The sequence below is a fragment of the Macrotis lagotis genome, chromosome 1, assembly GCF_037893015.1.
Source record: "Macrotis lagotis isolate mMagLag1 chromosome 1, bilby.v1.9.chrom.fasta, whole genome shotgun sequence".
NCBI lineage: Eukaryota > Metazoa > Chordata > Mammalia > Peramelemorphia > Peramelidae > Macrotis > Macrotis lagotis.
Genome location: NC_133658.1, coordinates 907560740 through 907569918, shown reverse-complemented (window position 1 = coordinate 907569918; position 9179 = coordinate 907560740). Strand labels below are relative to the sequence as shown.

Here is a 9179-nt window from a genome sequence, read left to right as displayed (position 1 = left end):
CAATTTCCAATTCCTTGACACCATTAAAAGACTTGCAATCAAGGTTTTTGTCCATATAGGTAATTTACATTTTAAAAAATCCCTTTAGGATATATAGCTCATTGTGATATTGCTTGATCAAAGGGTATGCATCATTCTATAGCAACAGATTTCCTGAAGAAGGCCCCAAGTTCAGCTAGCTTACTGTGGTAGTGCAGGGGATAGATCCTGAGTCTGGAGATAGAAGGTTCTGAGTTCAAATCTGCCTTCAGATATTTTCTAACTGAGTCATTAACCATGTTTGCCTTTGTTTCCTAAGCTATAAAATAAACTGGAGAAGGAATTGCCAAATCCTTCTAGCATTTTTTCTAAGAAATCCCCAAATGTGATCACAATGAATCAGAAAAACTAAACAGCAATAAAGAACAGGACTGAAGGGCATCTAGGCCTCTCTTCAGTATGGGGACCAGCCCCTGGGATTTGAACCTAAGCATCCTGAAGAAAGCATAGAATATACTGGGATTCAAAACAGAGGGGAAGGAAAGAGTCAGAGGAAAGATCACAAAGTTATCCTCAATGTTCCCAGAACACACGGCCCCTTGTCTAACCAGGGACCCCCCTCCCCCATTGACATCTTCTGTGTAGAGGGAGCAATGAATTATGTCCTCCCCTGGAGGTACTCACTACAGGTGTCCCACAGCTGAGCTTGGGCTGGACCTAAGGCAGAATTTGTAGGCAAAAGACCAGTAATTGATTCTTACCGCCTCCAAGACAGGAAGAAAGATACGTGACCGAGAAGGTTAGGAAAGTGATAGTGGTGGGGGAAGTGGGGGTAGTGGGGGTAGTGGTGATAGCAAATAAGAGAACAAGATCTTAGTCCGCTAGAGAAGGAGGAGGCAGAGCAGAGGCAGGTCTGGGCTGTATAGAGAGGCACAACCTTGGTCTGGACACCAGCAGGGTCGGCTCGTGGACTCTGTATAAGAAAGAGGGAACCCAGAAGCGGAAGGTAGAGGCACAGTCACACACAGTGGGGAGCAAGGAACAATGAAGAACCCCTCAGGAAGTCCTCACAGTGGGCACAGCCTCTGGAAGGGGCTCCTGATCACAGGTGAGATACCAGCTCTGCTGGGACCTAGGGGAGAACAGGTGGAGGATTCTAGCCCAGCAGTAGGCACATGAATCAACTCAAGGATTGGGGGAAGGCGACCATTCCTAGGAGGTTTGTCCGAGAAGCAGTCTCTGCATGACCGGCTAGAGGAATTTTCCCTGAGCCAAGAGCAATGGGGAAAATAGAAGAACAGGGCCATTGGTCCACATCCCTGAGATTCAGGGCAATGGCTAGACCTGGAACTGAGCATCTTCTGAAGAGGATATAGTAGTCTTTGCAGTCAGAAGAGACTGGGGTGCAAATCCCAGATCTGTGGTTTCCAGCTGTGTGACCAAGGATAGGCCATTTACCCCTCTTAGTTTGTTTTTACCTAGAATAGGAGCTTCCTCCCAAGGCTGTATAGTAGTCACAATGTGTCAGGCTTTAAATGCACCCTGGATTTAGTGGGAAATGACCTCCATGCAAACAGACACTATTGAGTCCACAGCAGAACATGGGGAAGGGTTAGTAATTCCTACCCTTATGCTGGGAACTTGAAGACATGAATCTCTCAGGAGGGTGCGAGGACCCCAATGACCTCTGCCTCCTTCCTCCCCTCTCAGCCTCCATTCTCAGCTGCTACTTCCACCCAACATCTGCTCCAAATGATTCTGTCAGTGTTGTGCCAAAGCCTCCCAATGGAACAGTGGGCAGCAGCGTCATCTTGGACATCCAGGGCTTCTCAGGGGAGCCTTTCAGCTATAATTGGTACAGAAAGATAACAGACTCCTCCAACAGAGTGGCTGCCTACTGCATTTCTACTAGAGTGCAGATACCAGCACATATCCGGGAGAGAGTGTTCCCCAATGGCTCCCTGATCATCCCCAACCTCACCTGCCATGACACTGATCTCTACATTGTACAAATTGTTGATTCCAAAGGTGTGATAGCTGTGACAGCAAAAATACAATTAATAGTGTATGGTAAGTGCTGAGCTTCCCCAGTGGCCTCACCTCAGTTCCTTAACCAGGGACCAGGGAAAATACAGAAAAAGATTCATCCCCACAAGAATGAACTCAAGCTGATGAGAACCCCCAGGGTCAAGAAGACCCTCAATGTCCAACATTCCATCCACTGCTCACCCTGCCTGCTTCCTACCACAAACAGTACTTCAGGAAAGAATGACTTACTAGCCTGGGAAATCGTCAAACAGAGACTAGATAACCATTTTGCTGGGTCTGGGTTAGACAAGATGACTCTCCAACCCCCCCCCCCCCAATCCACAGAAGCAAAGAATTCCATAGATTTCTGAGGGATTTCTAGCTCTGAGGTTATGTGGGAAGTGGTTGGGGAGGGGGTGACAGCCCAGAGTTTCTTTCCATGTGGGTCTTCTGGAAATTGTCATCGATATCTGTTACAAGGTCAGAGGCAGGAAAGAGGACAGGGCCCTTTTGGGTCATCCACAATAGTCTTTTTGTTCCTCAGCTCCTGAGTATTGAGGGAGGATGGACCTGGAAATCATCCTGTGTTGATCCACATTTATATAGGTCCTGGCTCCCAGGTAGGCCCTCTAATGAGATACAAAGTCAGTAGGGAAGGAAGGCACTAGTATAAGCTGCCACCAGGAAAGGTTTCTTGGGAGAGGTCCTATTTAAGGAGTATCTTAAAGGAAGAGGTGGCTCTGTGAGGGAGAGTGCAGGAAGAGGGTATTCGAGACTGGAGGTCATTACCCCCCCTCCTCAGCATAGGACACAGGACCAGTTGAGAACTAAGAAGGAATCTCAGCCTCTGGTCTGCCTGAAGAGCCTGGGAAGACAGGGCCCCAAAGGAACCTGGTGATAGGAGCTGAGATAAGGAAGTTGGGTGGGACCAAGACTGCCTCAGTTTCCCTTCAGAGTCTTCTCAGACCTGGAAGTAGCAAAGGATTGGTCTCTCCACCAGACACAGTTAAATTGGGCTCTATTAGGAGCTCTAGATGCTTATTTCTGCTCCAACATTGACTGTGTGCCCTCAGGTAAGTCATCTTGGTTCTTTGATCTCTCATTGGGGATACTGATCCCAGCATTCCCTGCTTTTCTGACTGTCCCAAGGAAAGACCCTTCAAGTGTGATAGAGATGGGAACTGTCACTACTTCTTGCAGTAGTAATTAGCTCCTCCTATTCTATTTCTGCAATAAATTGGGCAGCTAGGTGGCCCAATGCATGGAATCCTGTATCAGGGGACAAGGGGTCTAAGATCATTTGAGGTAGTGACTGTCAGTTGGGGCAGGGGCCATGAGAAAAGGGCTCTCCAAGGAGGTAGAAAACAAGCTGAGCCTCCCAGGAAGACTTTTGCAGAAATCCTCTAGTGCAAATGCACAAAGAGAGATAATGTAAGGTCAATAAGGAAGGGAGAAAACCTAGACTCCCATAAACTTTTTTTATCAAGTATGATTTGATGAGAATAATTTTGTGATGGAAATTAAGTGGGCTAGAACTTTGCAAGTTTACAGATGAGAGGTGTAAAACCCAGACAGGAAGAGGTTATATTGGATTAAACAATCCAAAGTGGAGTGAGAGAAAAACCCAGAGTGATGTCCTGAGACCAGAAGTGTGTATGTTGAGGTGTCGACAAATTCGTTTTGGTTCCAGGCTGCTTTGTTTTTAAGTAAAAATTAGCTTTTATATTATAATTTAAGTTTTATGAACTATTTTATAATCATTGCCTCATTTTATCCTCACAAGAACACTGTGAGGTAGATTAAATTATTAACCCTATTTTACACATGAGAACATTGAGGGAAACAAAGTTCGGGTAGTTTATTTAATCACCCAGCTGACAAGTATCTCTGTTTTGAATTCAGGTCTTCTTGCCTCCAGATCCAGAACCCTACCCAATCTATCCTCTAACTATGGAGGAAAGACTTAGAAGGAGAAGTAACAGTTTGGTGGATGGGACCAAATGTTTACCAAGCAACAGAATCCATGAAAATTTGGATGAACTAAAGAGAAATTCCTGAACCCATGAGATATAAGGAAATTTTAAAGCAAAGTCCAAATATTGAAATATTTTCAAAGCAAAACCAAAACAAAACAAAACAAAAAGTTGACCTGGAATATATATCAAGAAGAAATCTGAAAGAACCAACTGATAAAAGAATTTGGGCATTAATTTTTATGAAATTATGAAGGAGACTGTGCAGAAATATGAGAACCAGAAAGTAAAGCCAAAATAGAAAAGATGTTTGATGTGCTTGTCCAAAATTCAGGGCTTGTTTTCTAGTCACACAGAATTGTGACCTTGTCAATGGGATACCCAGGCTCTGAGGGCAAAGGTCAAGTCTCCTTCACTGATCAAGAAATATTTATTGAGAATAGACAGAGTGCTAGGCACTCCATGTTGGGGACTCCTCAAAAATACTAAAGGCTCTTTTTCTCTTCTTTGCCCACAGAAGAAGAATCTGCAGGAAAAGGTAATGGTTTCTCATTATCTGAAGGGACCATCGCTGGCTTCGTGACTGGAATCCTTGTTGGAGTGACTCTCATTGGAAATCTTATCTATTTTCTGTTCTTCAGAAAAACTGGAGGGTAGAATCTTACTTTTTTTTTTATTTTCCTCCTTCTTAGTCTCCCTGAATGGGGCAAAGAGATTGGGATCTTCTTCCCCATCCTGGATCCTGTATTCCCCTTTTTTTTTTTTAGGTTTTGCAAGGCAAATGGGGTTAAGTGGCTTGCCCAAGACCACACAGCTAGGTAATTATTAAGTGTCTGAGGCCACATTTGAACTCAGGTCCTCCTGACTCCAGGGCCAGTGCTCTATCCACTGTGCCACCTAGCCTTCCCCCATATCCTTTTGGGGACCTGATTTACATTTCTTTCCCACACTCCTACTTTGTAGCACTAATTTCCTTGGGTGGCCTCCTCCTCTGGGCCTTCCTGTATCTGTCACACTTGATTGCCTTTAGGAAACAGGTGTTCACTTCTCCATTTTTGTAGGAACTCAACCTAACCATTTTTCTCAGACCGTCAAATAAAGGAACTGAGGTCCAAGTAAGAAGAGGTCAAAAACGGAAGGGGCAGTAAAGGAAAAAGAGATGGGTTGTGGCTCATAATCTAGAGAGAAATCAGGGGAGGGGAAAAGGTCACTGAAGCAGATTTAGACTTCACAGACAATTAAGTAGAAGAAACATAGTACCTAGGGGTAACGGATTCAACAGTGAGGAGTTGTACTTCAGGGTGAAGCCCTGACAGAGAGAAAAATAGTCTAGAGACCCAGGGAAAAGTCTTGAAATCTAAGGGGATCCGAAAGAAATTCTTTTAACCATTCTCCATACGTCTTCTGCTGTGAGGCTTTGGTTGCTCTGCTTGAGATCTCTCATCATCTCTGATATTTATTCAGGGCCAGCGAACATCATCTTACAGAGAACAATGCCTCAGCACCCAGTCAGAGTAAGTAAAGACACCTACCAAACCATTTTGTGACCTCTTGGTTCTTCTGGGACCCTCTTACCCTGAAAGATTCCCCCAAGCTCAGTCCTGTATCTTACCTGTTTTAGGGGCCTTTATCTTACTGGGGCCAGGTCCTTCCTGATCTAACTTGCAAAGGGACCTAGGAGTGTCCCCTCACAGTCATGGAGAGAAAGACCCTGACCCTCCTCTAAGGCACAGGCTAGCAGAGTCATCGCAAGCTGTCCTAATCAGGCCTGCTGCAGGAGGAAGCTGTTTTCAGGAGCCAGGTCTTCCCTTTCTTCCTTTCTCTTATTCATGTCACACTATACATGAGATATGAGTCTTCTTTTTCTGGGCTTTCCTATGAGTGTTTTTGGATGCTCTGGTTCTACCTCTTAACTGGAAATTGTTACTGAGGAATCTGTCTAGAGGGAAATCAGAATTAAGTTGAGACTTTTATGGAAGAGGGGACATCTATTATGGGCTAACCAGGCACCTATCTTTGCCAATCCACTGGGGCTAATACTGCTGGTACAGGACTGTGAACACACTAAGGAAGCATTGCCTTCTGAGGTTGGTGTTCACTCTGTCAACTCGGGGTCGCTCCCACAGATTTTTCCTTCTTCCACTTTTTATTTCCCTGGGAAGAAGGTGAGATGCCAGGGTCAAGGCAAAAGATGAGGAAAAGGTGATGTGAACTCCCCCTGCTCACTGCTCAGGACAGACTTGCTGCTGATTTCTAACTGTTGTCCTTCTGCTTCTCCAGGTCAGACCTGCTCTGACACCTCACCTAACAAGGTAAGCTTCATCATTCCCACCAGGGGATGATTTTTGTCTGTACAAGTTAAATAGAAAGAAATTTGATGTTAATATTTAAGAGTTTACATACTCATAGCACCTTAAAGCATCCAAATCCATCCCCATCTTATTTGGCACCTCAGCACAAGTCTTTTCTTCCTTTGACTGGTGAGAAAACTGAGGCTGATCAGAAGCAGGGCAAGGACTCACAAGCAGTCCCTTCATGACTATCCCTTCCACCTCATGACCCTCTTCTTATCAGTTCACACCTTCATTCATTCCTTAAGAAGCTGCTTCTCTAACTGACCTGTCCACACAGGTGTATTCACTTCCATAGCAAACCACTTTATCAACCACTTGCTCAGGAGAAGGTCTTCTACTCTATACTGTTGTTTAATCTTGGATCATTCTTTGCTACCCCCTAGACCAAAGATCATTGATACTGCTCATGGGATTCTCTTGGCAAAGATACTGGAGTTGATTGTCATTTCCTTATCTAGTGGTTTAAGGCAAATAGAGGTTATGTGTCTAGCCAAGAGTTAGTAAGGGTCTAACACTGAATTTGAACACAGGTCTTCCTGACTCCAGGTTTAGTGCTCTATCCTCATTGTCACCTTACTGACTGTTCATCTTTGAGGATTTTCTAGTAGCAATGTATAAATATAGCATAACCCTGCCCCCTCCAGGAACATGTCCAAAACAAGAGGATTTAGAAGGGGGGAAAAGAACTGAGGCAGTTGGTGTGGTTCAGAATCACAGAAAAGTTATCCCTTTCATAAAATAAAAAACTAACTCCCTTAAAAATGAGAACTTATTCAGTCGCTCACTAGCTGTGTGATCCTGAGCAATTCACTTAGCTATATTTGCCTCAGTTTCCCCATCAGTAAAAGAACTGATGAATGTCAAAGTACTCTAATATCTTTGAGAGAAAACCCCAAAAGGTGTCATGAAGATTCAAATATGATTGAAAGTGACTGAATAAGCAACATTGAAAAGTTGAGTTGGCAACCTCAGAAGGTAGTGAATTCTCTATTACTGAAGGTATTCAAGTATAGACTGAATGGCCACCGATGAGGGAGTGAGTTAGAGGGGATCCAAAGTTAAACTATCCCTTTCTAGTCCTAAGAATCTGAAGATCTTAGATTGTATGAGTTGGAAGGGCCCTGAGGGCTGATACCTTCCTCCTCTGTGCAATGTGAACCCCCAACTGATCCCTCTCTGTATTTTTTCAATTATAAAGTTTTTTATTTATTTTGAGTTTTACAATTTTTTCCCTAATCTTACTTCCCCCCCCCCCACAGAAGGCAATTTGCCAGTCTTTACATTGTTTCCAAGGTATTATTGATCCAAATTGAATGTGATTAGAGAGAATTCTTTTTTCTTTTTTTTTTTTACTTTTTGCAAGGCAGTGGGGTTAAGTGGCTTGCCCAAGGCCACACAGCTAGGTAATTATTAAGTGTCTGAGGCCGGATTTGAACTCAGGTACTCCTGACTCCAGGGCCTGTACTCTATCTACTGAGCCATCTAGCCACCCCTGAGAGAGAAATCTTAAGGAAGAAACATAAAGTATAAGAGATAGCAACATCAGACAATAAGATATCAGTTTTTTCCTAAATTTAAGGTAATAGACCTTGGTCTTTGTTCAAACTCCACAGTCCTTTCTCTGGATACAGATGGTATTCTCCATTGCAGAGAGCCCCAAATTGTCCCTGACTGTTGCACTGATGGAATGAGTGAGTCTGTTAAGGTTGATCATCACCCCTATGTTCCTGTAAGGGTGTACAGTGTTTTTCTGGTTCTGCTCATCTCACTCAGCATCACTTCATGCAAATCCCTCCAGGCTTCCCTGAATTCCAATGCATTCTGGTTTCTAATAGAACAATAGTGTTCCATGACATACATTTCCCACACACTGCTAAGCCATTCTCCAACTGAAGGACATTTACTTGATTTCCAATTCTTTGCCACCACAAACAGGGCTGCTATGAATGTTTTTGTACAAGTGATGTTTTTACCCTTTTTCATCATCTCTTCAGGATATAGACCCAGTAGTGGTATTGCTGGATCAAAGGGTATGCACATTTTTGTTGCCCTTTGGGCATAGTTTCATTGCTCTCCAGAAAGGTTGGATGAGTTCACAGCTCCACCAACAGTGTAATAGTGTCCCAGATTACCCTCAACCCTTCCAACAATGATAATTGTCCTTTCTTGTCACATTGGCCAGACTGAGAAGTGTGAGATGGTACCTCAGAGATGCTTTAATTTGCATTTCTCTAATAAGTAATGATTTAGAGGAATTTTTCATATGACTATGGATCACTTTGATCTCCTCATTTGTAAATTGTCTTTGCATATCCTTTGACCATTTGTCAATTTGGAAATGGCTTTTTTTTAAAAAAAATTTGACTCACCTCTGTGTTTTGCAGACTGAGGATGCATCCTATGTCTTCCTGAACTTCAGTGCCCAGAATGTCATGGCTCAGTCTCAACCATCAACAGACAGCACTTACTCTGAAATCAAAGGGAAATGACCTGGTCCTTGGTCTTCTCTTTACTTCCCCAGTTTCTTCAAACCTCACAGTCCAGTACTATCACATACCCCACCACTACCACCACAGGGAAGAAGCAGCAGAAAACTCTATCCTTTCACCTCACCAAAATTGCCTGATAGAGGATCCCTCCTACACTATCGACAAAGATGGGCATTTTGTGTATACTCACAGAAGCTTACAATTCCTTCCTTCTTAAATGTTAATACCACAGATCTGGGAAAGAGTGGTCATGAAGTCATTTCATCCCTAGATCTCTCAAATCACACACCTAGGCTCTCTTCTCTCTGTTCAATGTACATTCATCCATCCTGCCTTTAGCTCAGCCAGTTAGTAAA

At 43.6% G+C, this 9179-nt stretch overlaps 1 protein-coding gene and 1 long non-coding RNA gene across 2 annotated transcripts; both read left to right on the top strand.

The window, feature by feature from the left end:
• The first annotated feature begins 933 nt into the window (after positions 1-933).
• LOC141508685 (cell adhesion molecule CEACAM4-like) lies at positions 934-4637 on the top strand. The gene is made up of 3 exons (XM_074217521.1): positions 934-1087; positions 1690-2007; positions 4498-4637. Exons 1-3 carry the CDS (start codon positions 1024-1026, stop codon positions 4635-4637), a joined length of 522 nt encoding a protein of 173 aa, XP_074073622.1. The 5' UTR covers positions 934-1023.
• Positions 4638-5408: 771 nt separating this feature from the next.
• On the top strand, positions 5409-8891 carry LOC141509661 (uncharacterized). Its single transcript, XR_012474686.1, has 3 exons — positions 5409-5494; positions 6261-6292; positions 8719-8891. It is a non-coding gene; the product is annotated as an uncharacterized LOC141509661 (long non-coding RNA).
• The last annotated feature ends 288 nt before the right edge of the window (positions 8892-9179 follow it).

What these genes read in the sequence shown, in the direction of transcription:
- LOC141508685 (XM_074217521.1), top strand. Translation starts at nt 1,024, where the DNA reads ATGAAGAACCCCTCAGGAAGTCCTCACAGTGGGCACAGCCTCTGGAAG. An exon ending in GAAGGGGCTCCTGATCACAG is followed by an intron (nt 1,088 to 1,689) that starts GTGAGATACCAG and finishes CTCCCCTCTCAG; the next exon opens with CCTCCATTCTCAGCTGCTAC. An exon ending in ACAAATTGTTGATTCCAAAG is followed by an intron (nt 2,008 to 4,497) that starts GTGTGATAGCTG and finishes CTTTGCCCACAG; the next exon opens with AAGAAGAATCTGCAGGAAAA.